The sequence below is a fragment of the Marmota monax genome, unplaced genomic scaffold (genome assembly GCF_021218885.2).
Source record: "Marmota monax isolate L192 unplaced genomic scaffold, Marmota_monax_Labrador192_F-V1.1 WCK01_AAM20220418_F8-fsc00008, whole genome shotgun sequence".
Lineage (NCBI taxonomy): Eukaryota > Metazoa > Chordata > Mammalia > Rodentia > Sciuridae > Marmota > Marmota monax.
In genome coordinates this window covers 19,031,702-19,047,373 of record NW_026694432.1, presented here as the reverse complement: position 1 = coordinate 19,047,373, position 15,672 = coordinate 19,031,702, and the positions used below count along the sequence as shown (strand labels likewise).

At 46.5% G+C, this 15,672-nt stretch overlaps 1 protein-coding gene, 1 long non-coding RNA gene and 4 other non-coding genes across 6 annotated transcripts; 1 reads left to right on the top strand and 5 right to left on the bottom strand.

Moving 5' to 3' along the window:
- Nucleotides 1-36: 36 nt before the first annotated feature.
- On the bottom strand, nucleotides 37-2,828 carry LOC124109810 (uncharacterized). Its single transcript, XR_006857101.2, has 5 exons — nucleotides 2,516-2,828; nucleotides 1,522-1,598; nucleotides 1,154-1,222; nucleotides 780-832; nucleotides 37-179 (listed from the first exon to the last, which is right to left on the bottom strand). It is a non-coding gene; the product is annotated as an uncharacterized LOC124109810 (long non-coding RNA).
- On the bottom strand, nucleotides 249-322 carry LOC124075413 (small nucleolar RNA SNORD99). The gene has a single exon (XR_006846033.1). It is a non-coding gene; the product is annotated as a small nucleolar RNA SNORD99 (small nucleolar RNA).
- LOC124075462 (small nucleolar RNA SNORA61) lies at nucleotides 991-1,123 on the bottom strand. The gene has a single exon (XR_006846073.1). It is a non-coding gene; the product is annotated as a small nucleolar RNA SNORA61 (small nucleolar RNA).
- On the bottom strand, nucleotides 1,345-1,474 carry LOC124075461 (small nucleolar RNA SNORA44). Its single transcript, XR_006846072.1, has one exon. It is a non-coding gene; the product is annotated as a small nucleolar RNA SNORA44 (small nucleolar RNA).
- On the bottom strand, nucleotides 1,901-2,035 carry LOC124075455 (small nucleolar RNA SNORA16B/SNORA16A family). The gene has a single exon (XR_006846068.1). It is a non-coding gene; the product is annotated as a small nucleolar RNA SNORA16B/SNORA16A family (small nucleolar RNA).
- A 4,760-nt stretch (nucleotides 2,829-7,588) lies between the features above and the next one.
- Nucleotides 7,589-10,329, top strand: Rab42 (RAB42, member RAS oncogene family). Its single transcript, XM_046468613.2, has 2 exons — nucleotides 7,589-7,862; nucleotides 8,732-10,329. The coding sequence occupies exons 1-2, from the start codon at nucleotides 7,633-7,635 to the stop codon at nucleotides 9,153-9,155; spliced, it is 654 nt and encodes a 217-aa protein (XP_046324569.1). The 5' UTR covers nucleotides 7,589-7,632; the 3' UTR covers nucleotides 9,156-10,329.
- Nucleotides 10,330-15,672: the final 5,343 nt, after the last annotated feature.

The following is a 15,672-nucleotide window of genomic DNA, read 5'->3' as shown; positions in this document are numbered from 1 at the left end:
GATATAAGTGAGGAATAAGCAGCAACCTGAGGGACAAACATTTCCAAAGCGCTTTATTGCTTACCAATAGCTACATATCACAGCATTTACAAAGAAAAAAATCTGCTTACAAAGCTACCGTTTTCTTCTTTAATAACTGGTCACATTTTTGTCTGCATCTTCTTTCCCATGGTGTTTTCCTGAAAAGGAAGCATAAGCCCATGTGTTACCACAGCCCTGGGTAATTCCCACCCAGGCACTTTCCTAAGAGCTGGTCTCAGTCCCATATCCGCATTTCTCATCCATAGATGTCCACTCAGATTAGGTTTCATCCTGGACCAGTGAGTGACCCTAAAAATATCTTAACTACTCCTTTCTAACCATTAGTCTACCTCCCACTCTCCCAGGGGTAGAGATGAGGTCACACAAAAAATTATGGCGTAAGCTCCAGTCACTACAGGGTATTTGCAGCTCAGTCCTTCTTACCCAAGGAGCAAAGCTGTTCCCTCTGCTGCTTCCAGTAGCTGTGCTTATGGCAAATTTACAGATAACTTGAGGGGCTGGGGCTCAGTGGTAGAGCACTTGTAGGGCATGTGAGGCCCTGGGTTAGATCCTCAGCATCACACTGACAATTAAATGGTTTTTAAATGCTAAAATTTCCATACAGACAACAGTAACATTTTTTTAAACACTTTTTAAGTAATATCTGTTACACTGCTTAAGGACAGGGTTTGCAATAGTATAGCACTGCCTGAAGCTAGAAGGAAGGTGTGATAAACTTCAGGTAGTAAATAACTCACCCAACTCTGTAGCCAATTATCACAGATGAAGACAACTTTCTGGTTACAAAGACCTTTAAAAAAAAGACACCCTCTATCAAGAGAGAAGAAAACACCCCTCAAATACAACATTATCCAGCAATTCCTAATCAAATGCACACAGCATCACACTCATCCTCTTATCCTCCATTCACACTCATCCATCCTCTTATCCTCCATTCACTCCATTCACTCCTGTTTGAAATTAGCCCATGTGTTAGAAAACAGACTAGAACACCATTAAGGCCAGCTTCAGTATTACTTTTCCTCCTTTTACGACCACCAAGACCAGTATTCAGATCCGATGGGAAAGGGAACCAGAGGGTCAAAATGTAACTTTACCATGGTAACTTTACCTTAATCTAAAGCACAACTCCAGAAACAAGCTGGTCTTTTCACTCTTCAATATCACACCTGGGGGCAACCTGCAGAATCAAAGCTTATTGTGAAGGCTCTAAATCAGTTGATCCAGTACAACTGCCTACATGGAAGTTGATGGAACACACCTGGACCTGGTGTAGCAGGCTTCCAACCCAGGTCCTGATGACTTTATAGGAAAGGTGAGTGGCAGCTGCAGGTATTGTGCTGACCTGAGCTGTCAAAGTCTCTCCAGTTGTTCTTGCATGCAGTTGGAGATCCCATGGCCACAACCAGCCACAGCCCTTGGAAACATGCTGTACTGTACCACCAGGGAGCTCCCCACGTAGCTCCAAAAGTAACTTACCAAGTCCTGAAGTTGTCGCATTTCATCACCATGACCCTCACTCGCCACCATCTTCATAGCATCTTGATCTGGCATGGCTAAGATGAAAGACAGCACAACTGTCCTGATTGATCTTAGCATTTCCTTCATCCAATCATAAAGGTCTGCCTGGCTTTTAATCCTGATACTGATGACTTAGCTTTTCAGGACAGAGACCAAACCACTGCCATTCTCTGTGCCACTGATCTTTCCAGGACAGGATCCCACACACTCCCAAATGCCCTTTCATTCTGGTTCCTGGGCTCAACTAGTTATTTTTCAAAACACCTCACCCTGATAACTCTACGTTCAATATTAATAAAGGTCTCCAGCTAACCCTAAGAAATATCAAGAACAATGAAGTTGTCTTTTCCCAAAATGTTGCAGATCAGTTACAGCAAACAGAACGGCGACCGTCAAGGAAAACTGCTGCTCTGGGCTCCTTTTTGACCACAGCAGCTATGTGGAAGCAGCTGCAGCTTCGATAAGGGCCAGGGGGCAATGGAGACCACAGAACCTCAAAGCCAAACCACACTTATCCTTCCTAATTCACCTAAATCCTGTGCATCATTGGCTACCAAAGGACACTAGTCATCCTGTAGGCCCTAAGGGCTGTACTGTGTACCAGTCTTTTGTATGTATTATATCAATCTCAAAGAATCATTTTAAAGGGTTGGAGATGCCGCTCGGTGGCAGAGTGCTTGCCTAGCATGTGGGTTCAATCCCAAGCACCACAGAGGGGGGGAAGGGCCACGGGGGGGGGGGGCAGGAAAAAGAGCGTCTGAACGACTCCAAAACCCTCCTCCTGAAAATCTTGTCCTTACATTCACACCAAGATACCTTCTAGAATTCTCCTAATAGTTAAAGTCAATTGTCCAAGGTCACGCAGCAGTTCTCAGGCTCACCGATTGGTGTTATTACCTAAATTAGGTGATCTGAGGCCCAAGACTTCAACCCCAAGTGCCTAATTACATACCCAACTCGTTTACAGCACCCGGCCGCCCGCTTGCCTCATCCACGGGTCAGGCGCCAGCTTACGGCTGCGCCAGCAAAGACGGGAAGAGGACACCGCCCCGCGGGTGCCGACCCGTCTCACTACGCAGGCGGCCGTCGTGGCCTGCAGCCCAGGCCAAGACGCCCGGCCAGGCACTCTACATCCCGCAGTCTCTAGAGGCAGCCCGAACGAGTGCGGGCCCATGGAAGCGAGCTAAGACGGCTAAGGGCACCGGCCTCGTGGTTCCAGGCCCAGACATCACCAGCAAGAGAGACAGGAGAAAGGACGCACGGGCGCCGGCAGCGGGCTTATATATGCCCAGTCTGCGACTGCGCCTGCGCTTCCTGAGCGCCGCGCGGGGCTGCTGGGATCTGTAGTCCGCGCGCCCAGGCGCAGCCCCACGCGCGTGGCTGGCAGTGTGTGGTTTCTGCCGGGCCGGAGTGGTTACTTCAGCTCGATTCCGGATCCTCGGATTGCCCACATCCAGTCCAGGGCCCTGGGCTTACAACTGAAGCTTACTGGTCTTGCCCTCCAAATTCAGTCTCTGGAGAGACCTTCGATTATCCCGCTGAGCTGTGAAAGGGCTTGACTCGGCGCGCCTTGGGATACCTGGAGTAGCAACTGAAAGGGTTTCCGCAAGGGAGCAGTGAGGTTTGGGAGTGGAGGTCTTGGGAGTGCTTCTCAAAGGAGGCGATTGAAGACTCACATTAATGCATTGTTTAAGGCTTGTCTCATCCGCTAACATATAACTTTGCTGAGTGCTTTCTGTTAACACTGAGCTCGGTTATCTCATCTAGTTTTCGTAACAACTCTGTGTGTAGGTATCATAGTTCTGCTCATTTTCTAAAGGAAATTGAGGAATGGCTCTCTAGTGAGTGATAAGTCAAGCCCAGAGATCACACAGTCACTACAGTATGTTTTTGTGCTATATTTTACCCATGGAATAAATGAGTAAGCGTCAACATAAAAATATTGGTATTTTTAATACCAATAGTAGTTGCCAAACAACTTAATCTGGTAATTTTTTACCTGACGTACACCTTAATAACTAGGTTAGCAGGGCGCGGTCCTGCGCCTGTAGTTTCAGCTATCTGGGGAGCTGGAGACCTACCTCTGCAACCGAAGAAGAGCTTAGTTCAAAAGAAAAAGAAAAAAAAAAAACAGTAGGTTCTACTAGTATTCTCATTTTTTGGAGAAAACAGATTCTGATTGGATTTGAAACTCATGACTTTCAAATGTGCATTTCCAGCTCCACTTCTCTCCCAAGCTCCAAACTTAACCCTCTGAATCTTCCTTGACATCACCTAGAGGTCTAATAGTCTTCTTAGAACACAACAGCTGCTCTTCCCCGTTTTGGCATGTCCTTGAAGAGACCCTCTACTCCAGTCTTTTTGTAATATTCCATGTTCAATTCGTCAGCAAATCCTATGTGCTGTGCCTTAAAAATGCATCAAGAATCTGACCGTTTCTTACTGCCTCCACAGATGCTACCACTGTCACTCAGCTGCTCACCTGAGTGGTAGCAGTAATTTCCCAACTAGTCTCTCAGATTCAACCATTGGCCCCTACCCCTTCCATATGGTCTCAACACACCAGCCAGGGTGTTAATAGCAAAGGTTTTTAGTTTGGGGGGCTGGGGGTGTAGCTCAGTGATGGTTTGTGTACTTAGCATGAATGAGGTCCTGGGTTCAATTCTCTGCAAACCCCACCCCCTGCAACACCACCCCAAAAAAGAAAAAAAAATCTACTTTGAGTTCATTTTTCTGTATGGTGGAAGGGAGGTAAGTCAGTGATGACTGACATCCCCAGCTCTTTATTTTTAGACAGGGTCTCATTAAGTTGCCAAGGGCCTCCCTAAACTGCTGAGGCTGGATGGAACTTACCATCCTCCATCCTCAGTCTCCAGAGTCACTAGGATTACAGGCATGCACTACAGTACCCAGCCCATGCCTAGTCTTTTGAGGAACCTCCATACTTATTTCCATAGTGCTGTACTAATTTACAATCCTACCAACAGTATAAAAATGTTCCTTTTTTCTCCATATCCTCTTCAGCATTTATTATTGATTGTATTCTTTGTTTTATTTTTGTGTGTGTATTTTGGGGGGTTACTGGGGATTGAACTCAGGGGTATTCAGCAACAGAGCCACATCCCCAGCCCTATTTTGTATTTTATTTAGAGACAGGGTCTCACTGAGTTGCTTAGCACCTCAATTTTGCTGAGGCTGGCTTTGAACTTGCGATCCTCTTGCCTCAATCTCTGGAGCCTCTGGGATTTCAGGCATGCACCACCACACCCAGGTGATACTTTAGCTTCCTGACTAGGCAGGGTCATTGCCCCTTGCCAGCCTGAAGCAGTCACTGAAGGATCTTCACCCCTCACCAACCCTTAAGATTAAGGGACCAAAGTCTAGGCTGAATGAGATAGGGATTTAGGATAAAAAGAGAGATATAGTGAGTCTTTTTTAAAACAAATTTTTCTTTATTTTATTGTTTATTTATATGCAGTGCTGAGAATCAAACCCAGAGCCTCACACATGCTAGGCAAATACTCTAACACTGAGCCCCAGCGGAAATAATGAGTCTTAAAGGAAATGCATTCAAGCCATGAGATGCAGAAAACACAGTTATAAATTTTGAGTGACATGCCGCCCTTGGTCAATGCCCTTGTAAAATGAGGAAAATGCCCAAACCCAGGGAAAACACGCCAAAAATTGTGCAGCTCCACCTCCAATCCAAAGTCTAACTACAGTGCTTCTATAAATATTCAACTCATCTCAACCTAAGGAGGGTCTTCTCGCTCCGGATAACCCGCATTCTCCCTTGAAAGCCTGTCTACTTCCTAAATAAACCTCTGTTTATGCTTTTGTCTGACTTGAGCTGAAATTCTTTTCCTTCACATATCCCAAGAACCCTGCTGGTCCTGAGTCAAATTTCCCCTCCCCTCTGGGAATTCCTTGGATTCTTCTCTGGAAATGTCTCTTCTCCAGGACAGAACTACAACCCAGATCTATCTGATGAGAATGTGCAGAACTTTTGCTATTGCAACACAAGGTGCCTCCAGAACCACCCTATAAGGTGGGTCCATGATTTGCCTTGCTTAGCAGAAAGAAAACAGGGTTCAGAGAAGGGAAATAGCTTGTCTCTTGGGTCACACAGTGATTCTAGGGCAGACTAGCTGATGTCTAGATTCTGCTGGCCCGTGCAATCATAGGCAGACACATGACCCCAACCCACAGCTGGAGGGTCTGGGAGAGGGAGGAAGTTCAAGATGCTGACAGTGAGTGCACTGTCACATGAGCTGACCAGAAAGGCTTCGGGGAGGCTGGGTTCAAGCAGCATTTCCAAGGTCAATTTCCTACAGCTCTGCCTTTGCCCAGCTGCTCTGGCCAGAATTACTTGGAAAACTGATAAAATGGCTTCCCACTGAGATGTTTAGAATCAGTCAGGAAAAACCTGGCTTTTCTCAGATCCCCAAACTCTCCAGTTAGAAACAGAAAGAGTAAACAAAGCTTTGGTCTTGAGTAAACTTGGCAGCTAGTCTGTCTTCCTTGCTGAGTGAGCCTAAATTAGATATTTAACTTCTCTGAGTCTGTTTTTTTCTTCCTCTGTAACAATGAGCAGAATAGTGCCACCTATTCACAGGTTGTGCAAAGAAAAACTATAATGACATGATGATTTCAATAGTTCCTCAAACCACCAATTTGCAAAAACAAACTGGTAAAACTCCTCACACTGGTACAAGCCTGTAATCCCAGCTGCTGCAGAGGCTGAGGCAGAAGGATCCTAAGGTCAAGGTCAGCCTCTACCAATTTAGAGAAACCATGTATCAAAAAGAAAGGCTGGGGATGTATCTTAGTGGTGGAGGGCCCCTGGGTACAATCCCCACTTTCCATCCCCATATACAAAGGGTTACTACATAAAGCACAAAGAAATGATCATCTGGCTTCATAAATGTCATCGGACCAGCTGTACCACTAGAGTTGCAGATGGCAGTGAAGGATATGGAAGACAGCAATCCCCAGGAAAAAAGAAAACAACCCCCAGGGAGAAAGAAGGACAATGGGTTCAGGGACAGAAGGAAAACAATGGGCTTTGGACTTTCACCATTTCCCAGCAACAAAGGTTTTGAACTTGGACAACTGTTCCCCCTGACTGCCCAACCTAGGAACTCTGCTGTGAGTCAAGTCTCACTTAAACCCTATTAAAAAAAAAAAATCAGACCCCCTCTCATAACCAGTTGCCATTTTCTCCCCTGAAAATGTGTCCCTCAGCTACTTGATAATAAAAAGCACCATTGATTCGTCAAGGTCTTTCCCTGTTTCGGTTACTTTTGCTTTCAGGCAGAGTTTGTTCAAATTCCCTCCGGGAGCCTGCTCTCCAGCACTGACCTGCATGGTAGAAGGAGGGGAACTGTTTAACATTGAACCTGAACCTTGAGCTGGATGCCCCAGGCAGGTCTAATAGGGCTCCAGGAAAGGGGCACCACAGTGATGTCCTCGGTCCAGAACCAGCAGGGCAGGGGGCTGGAGAGAGACACCACTCCAGTGAGTGGATCAATGAATGGATGTTCCAGCACCCTTGATCTCTCAGGCCAATGCTTGCTTGGCCAAGCTTTCCGTATTCCTCCTCCCCACTATCCAGCTTAATCTCTCTATCCAGTGGAGTAGGGATTATTAGCCCTATTTTACAGAAGTGAAAAAATTTTTAATTCTTTTTTAAAATTGTTTTTATTTTTTAGTTGCAGTTGGACACAATACCTTTATTTATTTATTTTTATGCCTTTATTTATTTATTTTTATGTGGTGCTGAGGGTGGAACCCAGAACCTCGCACCTGCTAGGCGAGCGCTCTACCGCTGAGCCACAACCCCAGCTGCAGAAGGGAAAACTTTTTACAGAAGAAATGACTTCCTTCATCCCAACTCCTTGGGGTCTGATCTTCTCTGTGTTGAAAATGTCCCATGGTCCCCCCCATCCTCTGTCTGCTGGTGACCCTTCGCTCAGGGCGGGAAGCAGCGATCGGCTGAAGGAGGAGGACCCGGCGGGCAGGGGCGGGGCCAGACAAATAGCCCCGAGGACCGCGTTTCGGTATTTGGCTATGGAGACCTGGGATTGCCGCTACCAGTTTCGGATCGCGCTGCTTGGAGAGGCAGCGGTGGGCAAGACGTCGCTGCTGCGACGTTACGTGGCGGGGGCGCCTGGGCTGGAGACCGAGTCCGAGCCGGAGCCCACCGTGGGCGTCGAGTTCTACAGCCGCGCGCTGCAGCTGACTGACGGGCCGAGGGTCAAGCTGCAGCTGTGGGACACCGCGGGACAGGAGCGCTTCAGGTGCGGCCGCTGGGGCGGTGGGCAGGGAGGCGCAACACGGAGGGGCCTCTGGTTTGGGGGGAGGGGGGAAGGGGCCCCTGGCCATGCAGATCCCCGACTTCATCCCTCCCTGGGTCTCTGCAGATCGCTCTGGCCAGACCCCTCCTCCCTCTATACTTCATTTTACAAATACCGCGTGTGGGCCAAGTCCCACAGCGTCGTTAGGTAAGCACTTTACCTCTGAGCCACATCCCCAGCCCCCAGTGCTAGAGGAACATTCAGTTTTTCGGGGATTTGCACCCCAGCTTTCAACTCGATGTATGACCTGGTTGCCAAAATTCCCATAGGCCAAAGGGGGAGGTGTCAGGGGAATGTCAAAGGAAGAGAGACTGGCGCCTGGCCTGATGGCACAGACCTGTAATCGTAGTTACTGGGGAAGCCAAGGCAGGAGGATTGCAAGTTTGTAGCTTTGGCAGTGTAGCAGGACCCTGTCTCAAAATAAAAAGTCCTGGGAACATAGCTTAGTGGTAGAGCAATCGCATAACACGCGAGAGGCCCTGAGTTCAATCCTCAGAACTGCAGAAAATAAAAAGAGAGAGAATATGAGAATTTATGTTGGCCCTGAAGGATGAGTAGGAATTTGTCCGGCAGAGAATGGAGAACAGGGAATCACCAAGGCTCCTCCAGGATTTGTAACTCAGACTTGCTTCCAGACTGGGGAGTGTCCGAGTGTTGGGAGAGAGACAGACGCTGACCTGTCAAGAAGCACAGGGCTGTGAATGAGCTAGAGTGGGGTGTGAGACATTCTGTGGGTCCTAGGGAGAAGGTCCAATCTCTGGGGATATCTTGGTGTCCTCAAGCTCTCCTAACTTACCGTTCCCCCTCCCCAGGTGCATCACCAGGTCCTTCTACAGGAATGTGGTGGGAGTTCTGCTGGTCTTTGATGTGACAAACAGGAAGTCCTTTGAACACATCCCAGACTGGCACCAGGAGGTCATGTCCACTCAGGGGCCCAACAAGGTGATCTTCCTGCTGGTTGGCCACAAGAGTGACCTGCAAAGCACTCGTTGTGTCTCTACCCAAGAGGCAGAGGAGCTGGCTGCCTCCCTGGGTATGGCCTTTGTGGAAACTTCAGTCAAAAACAACTGCAGTGTGGCTCTGGCCTTTGATGTCCTTACCACTGCTATCCAGCAAGCCCTGCAGCAGGGGGACATCAAACTGGAGGAGGACTGGGGGGGTGTCCGGCTCATTCACAGGGCCCAAATCCCTAGGTCCTCTAGCAGGAAACAGCACCCAGGCTCATGCCAGTGTTGACTTGGGAAAGAAGGTGTTAAAGTAGAGCAGACTTCAGATTCCCTGGTGGGACAGAGTGTTAGTATCTTTGGAGGGCAAATGAGGAGGGTTAATTTCAATGGAATCTTTTTTGTTGTTGTTGTTGTTACCAAGGATTGAACACAGGGGTGTATGGCCTCTGAGCCACATTTCCAGCCCTATTTTGTATTTTATTTGGAGACAGGGTCTCACTGAATTGTTCAGTGGCTTGCTTTTGCTGAGGCTGGCTTTGAACTCGCAATCTGATCCTCTTGCCTTAGCCTCCCAAGCCACTGGGATCACGGCGGTTCGCCACCATGCCTGGCTTCAACAGAATCTTAACAAGGTCATGCCTCCTGTATTTTGGGGGTTTAGCTCAACCCCTTTCTAGATTAAGGTTAAACCAATTATGCAATGTCCTTTCCTTAAGTCTCAGTTTCCTCATCTGTCAATAAGGCTTATAAGAGATGACCATGAAAGAAATTATAGGTGTGCTCACTCAGAGTCTGCCATTCTGAGAACTGAATGACAAAAGCTGTCATCCCCTCCAGTATCTTTCTTGGCTTAGGCTGTTTCTGGAAGCATTCCTGGGCTTAGCGTCTGGACGCTGCTGCTCTGGCAATGAGTGTGGGGAATTCCAGTACAAGACTGGCTTTTAGAGCCTCCTTAGGTCCTCAGGCCAGAAAGAGTTTGGGCATGGAATCAGATGTGGCCTCAATCTAGGGTTGCTGCCCAGTGTTCCCACAAGCCCAGGGTCTAAATGAGTGTGGGAGGCAGGGCTGAACATGAATGTGTAGCAAGCATGCTGAGCACACAGTGGACACTACAATGAGCCACCAAGGGCAGAGGGATCTATGCTCCCACCTACCACCCTACTCCTGCTGCTGGGAATACTTCGAGGTGACAGACATGATTTGAAATACTCTCTGGGAACTGTCCACCCCTAAAGGGCAGTCCATATCCAATTTCCACCTATGGGTGGGAGGATAAAGGCCTTGCCCTCTCTTCCCAACTCTGAAGATCAAACCCAGATTCATCCCTCTCTATCTAAAGACTTCATTGAGAACCTTATTGTGACAATATCACAGCCAAGTTCTCCCTCCTTCCCTTCCTTCCCCAACCAGGTAGGGACTTGAAGAATGCCCCATAATAAATGTCTGCCTTCTGAAGAATTTAATTTGCTAGGTGAGACTATTGTGGACTTCATGGAAGGAATGGTGCTTATGTTGGGCAGATCTCAGCAGGCATAGAGAGTATGTCACTGTGCCAGTGGGCATGAGCAGAGCATGGACAATTGCCACAGTAAAAAGACCATAACCACTTAACTCATTTTGTGAGTTGGGCCAATTACCTCACCTCAGCCTCGGTTTCCTCCTCAGTAACACGTGACTGATAATCCTTCCTTCCTTGAGTTCTTGGGAGTTTTTTTTTTATATATATTTTTTAGTTGTTGATGGACCTTTATTTTATTCATTTATATGCGGTGCTGAGAAAATTGAACTGAGTGCCTCACACATTTGAGGCAAATGCTCTACCACTGAGCCAGAGCCATAGCCCCAGCCCTCTTGGGAGGTTTTCAGTTAGGTTGTTTCTTAGCTTCCTCCCATGGAGGCTGGTCTAGGGTTGACCTCTCTGGGAATGTGGCCCTCCCTTTTTTAAAAAGAACCTCACTAGGCTGGAACAATGGTACAGGTTTGTAATCCCTACTACTGGGGTGGGGGGTGGGGGGTGGGGGGCGCTGAAGCAGCAAGTTTGAGGCCAGCCTCAGTAATTTAATGAAACTCTGTCTAAAAAAAAAAAAAAAAAAGGTAGGGTGCAGGGGTGTTCGCTCAGTGATAGAATAGTGTCCCTGGATTTTACCCCCAGTACCGCTGAATAAACAAATAATTAAAATAACCTCACTTATCCTTATAGTAACCTTCTAAGGTCTGTACAATTATCCCCATTTCACATATGGGGCCAAGAAAGGGAAAGTATTTGTTTTAGGGCATATTTTCATTCCTTCATCAAAATTTTTCTGAACAAGCATCTACTCTGTCAGAATCCCTGGAGATATAGCAGTGGCCAAAACCGAAAAGCCCTTTGGGGCTGGCATTCTAGTGGAAGAGAGAGAAAAAAAATACAAATAATGAACTAAACGATTTCCAGTTGTAAGTGCTGTGAAGATGTAACAAAAAGTTAAGCTGGGCACAATGGCGCACCTCTGATCCCAGTGGTTTGGGAGACTGAGGCAAGAGGATAGAGAGTTCAAAGCCAGCCTCAGCAAAATCAAGACACTAAACAACTCAGTAAGACCCTGTCTCTAAATAAAATACAAAAAAGGGTCAGTGATTGAGTGTCCTGAGTTCAATTCCCCAGTGCCAACAAAACAAAACAAAAAACTTTAAGACTCTTCACTTTTGCCTATAAGTGTCAGACAGGTAGCTAAAAGCAGGATTAAAGATTTTGCATCTCCGTCTCCATCTTACATCCATCCTCTTTGTTCTGAGTCATCTTGGATTGTAGGAACAAGGCCTGATTCAATAAACATCTTGTGATGAGTGGAAGCTACCTCCCATACTTAGACAAAGGCAACTTTCTTATCTGAGGGCCACCTGACCCATCCTGAGATAATGATGGATAGATCACACCTAATCAAGATCACCTGCTTTGGCAGCTGTGACAAGCCTCTGACTATGCAACCCCATATACACACCTTGTCTTTATTCCCCTATAAAACCTCAAAGTCTCTGACAGGGCTAAGTCCTGTATACTCTTGTCTTTTTGATGTAGTTATACTGATTAAAGTTCCTTTCATGCTTTTTTTTTTTTTTTTTTTAATATTTATTTTTTTGACAGACACAACATCCTTGTTTGTATGTGGTGCTGAGGATCGAACCCGGGCCGCACACATGCCAGGCGAGCGCGCTATCGCTTGAGCCACATCCCAGCCCTCCTTTCATGCTTTTTGCCATTACCTTTTATGTTTGTTTTTTGGGGTGAGTAACCAGATCTGATTTTTAAATCCCCAGAGTCAGATCTTATTTTTTTTTAAGCAGGAGGAGGAGCTGAGCCAAGAGATGGGAACAGAGGAAAAGAAAAATAACTACAGCCCTCTCTGACCAAGCGCTGCTTCCTTTTTTGGGGGGGTTGACCTGGGGGCTTTGCCGCTGAGCTACATACATAGCCCTTTTTATTTTTTGAGACAGGATCTAAGTTGCTGAGACTGGGCTCAAATTTGCCATCTTCCTGTCTCAGTCTCCTATGTCTGTATCTCATTCCCCTGCTAGACTGTCACTCTTCAAGGGCAGGGCTGTTTTTTTTTAATTCTCTTGGAGAGGCTGCCTTGGGCAGGGTAATACTGGGCTTTTCAATTTTTTTTTTTTTTTAAGAGAGAGAATTTTTAAAATATTTTTTAGTTTTCGGCAGACACAACATCTTTATTTGTATGTGGTGCTGAGGATCGAACCCAGCGCTGCGCGCATGCCAGGCAAGCATGCTACCGCTTGAGCCACATCCCCAGCCCTGGGCTTTTCAATTTTTTAAAAAAATAAAGATTGAGCTGGGGCTATAGCTCCGTGGTAAAGTGCTTGCCTTGCATGTGTGAGGCACTGGGTTTGATCCTCAGCACCAGATAAAAATAAAGCTACTGTGTGTTAATCTATAACTAAATAAATATTTTTTTATTTTTTTATTTATTTATTTTTTTTTTTTTAAATATTTATTTATTTATTTTTAGTTTTTCGGCAGACACAGCATCTTTGTTTGTATGTGGTGCTGAGGATCGAACCCGGGCCTCACGCATGCCAGGCGAGCGCGCTACCGCTTGAGCCACATCCCCAGCCCTAAATATTTTTTTAAATAAAATAAAATAAATAAAAGATTAAAGATAGTCCAGAGTATAAAATAAAGACTTCCTTCTACCTATACCTCAGCTTCAACAACTATCAGTGGGTATGGCCAGTCTTGTTTTTCATTTTTTTTTTTTAAATATTTTTAGTTGTAGATGGACACGATACCTTTATTTATTTATATGTGGTGCTGGGGATCAAATCCAGTGCCTCATGCATGCTAGGCAAGCGCTCTACCACGGAACCACAACCCCAGCCCACCAGTCTTGTTTTCAGGTTGTTCTGCAGTTCTGGGGGCTGAACCCAGGGGTGCTTTACATTCTCAGCACTTTTTTTATTGAACCAGGAACTTGTGCATATTAGGCAAGCATTCTACCAACTGAACTATATCCCTAGCCCCTCCCAGCACTTTTTGAGACACAGTCTCCCTAAATTGCCCAGACTGGCCTCAGACTTGGGATTCTCCTGCCTCAGTCTCCCAAGTCACTGGGATTAAAGGCATGCACTATGGAAGCCAGATTGTTTTATTATTTTTGGTTTTTGGCAATGTTAGGGTTGTAACCCTGGGCCTGGCACATGCTAGACAAGTGCTCTACCACTGAGCTACAACCCCAGCCCCTGGCCAATCTCATTTTATTATGCCCCCCAATTTATGATTTTCTTCCTGGGATCCAGCCCTGGCACAGAGCAGGTGCTGTCTGTGTTGACAGGTATAGGAGAACCTGCCTTGAGCTCCTGGCTGGGACACTTTACCCCAGCTGTGCTGGAAGACCTAGTGTTAGGAAAGGCAAGCTTTTCCTTGTTCAACCTCTGTTCCTACAGGTCTGGGGCTGTGACTCAGACCAGCAGAGAAGGAGATAGCCTAGCATATGGGGGCTGTGACCTCTGTAGTCTTTTAAGCCACCACCACAGGTCTGAGTCCTAGCCTGCCCACTGACTGCTCCATATCTCAGTGATCTTACTTATAAAATATGGGGCCACATTGGAAGGCCTCTGAGGGACTTTCCTAACTCCAGGTAATTTTAAGACCTTTAGTACAGATCTACCCTCCTCCTCCCAGTTTCATCCCATGCAGGTACCAGGATGGCTTCCTGGTCCCAGGTGGCTCCTTCTGTCTCAGAACTCATCCCATCCTTGTTGTAGCCAGCCCTTATCCTGCCTTAAAACCCTTTGACTGGGCTGGGGTTACAGCTTAGTGCCAGAGCGCTTGCCTAGCATGTGGGAGGCATTGGGTTTGCTCCTTAGCACCACATAAAAATAAATAAAGGTATTGTGTCAATTACAACAAAAACAAAACAACAAAAACAACCCTTGAACTAATTCTTCCTCAGGAGGACCCCTTAAGCCTTATTACTTGACCATTAGTCCAAACAACTGCAGCAACTTCCTGGCTGGCCCCCTCCTGCCTGCTTCCAATTCCACTTTCCACACCAATAGCTGTTTACCATGCAAACAGCAAAATCAGTCCTTAGCTAAAACTTACCTGGCTTTCCACTGCCTAGCACTGTTTTTCATTTTGGTACGGGGGATTGAGTCCAGGGGCATTTTATCATTGAGCTATATCCCCAATCCTTTTTATTTTTCATTCTGAGATGGGGTCTTGCTATGTTGCTTAGGGCCTTACTAACTTGCTAAAGCTGGCTTTTGAATTTGTGATCCTCCTGCCTCAGCCTCCTGAGCCACTGGGATTACAGGTGTGTGCCAAGGCAACCAGCCAAACTTCCTGTTAAAAGCAAGTTTTAAGCATCAGAATCCTCTTGTCTGATGGGATCTTTGTGGGAGCCCAACAGTTAAGAAAGATGTTGCTCAGTCTAAAGAGGAGTGGGAAGTCCAGAGTTGGCCTGCTGAGCCTCCCACACTACTCTCCCATTCCCTGCCACACACACATAGCCTAAAGCATGGGTACTGAACTGAGGGCTTCAGGTACACATGTGAGAAGCCGGAATGAAGCTGAGGTAAGATAGAAGAAATTTAAAAATAGGTAGAAAGGAGACATAAAGGAAGGACAAGGAAATAAGATTTTAATTCAGAAGTTCTGCATGCTTTTCCAGGCCTGTCACTTCCAATCTCTTGCAGACTTGTTATTCCCCAGATTCCTGATAAATCTGTACATTGTCTGTACGCTGTCAAGTAAGCCCCCAATACATAGATCTAACAAAGAGATTTCGAGGAACCTCTCGATCACATATAACAAAGACCACATCAGCCTAAAATCTAGAAACTGACCAACCACCAGACTGCTATCATTCCTACATACCTTTCTATACCCATCCCTCGCCAAATTTCCTTTAAAAGAAGACTAGAACCCCCAAAAGGCATCTCTCACTTGGCAATGGCCTGCATTCTCCCTTGAATGCATATTCTTTGCTTTACCCCCAAAGGCATCTCTCTGTTGACTCTCTAATGACAAAGTGACACTACCAAGCCTGAGGGCTGTCCACCCTAAGGCTCCCTTTCTGCTCATCTTTAGCTACTCTCTCCAAATCTTGCAAATTGAGCTTTAGCCACGTTGATACTTTTATTTATTTGGTACCAGGAATTGAACCCAGGGGCATTTAACCACTGAACCATATCCCCAGCCCTCTTTATTTTGAGACAGGGTCTCACTAAGTTGCTGAGGCTGGCTTTGAACCTGTGATCTTCCTGCCTCAGCCTCCTGAACCATTGAGGCATGTGCAGCCAGCAAGGAT

What these genes read in the sequence shown, in the direction of transcription:
- Rab42 (XM_046468613.2), top strand. Translation starts at nt 7,633, where the DNA reads ATGGAGACCTGGGATTGCCGCTACCAGTTTCGGATCGCGCTGCTTGGA. An exon ending in GCGGGACAGGAGCGCTTCAG is followed by an intron (nt 7,863 to 8,731) that starts GTGCGGCCGCTG and finishes CCCCCTCCCCAG; the next exon opens with GTGCATCACCAGGTCCTTCT.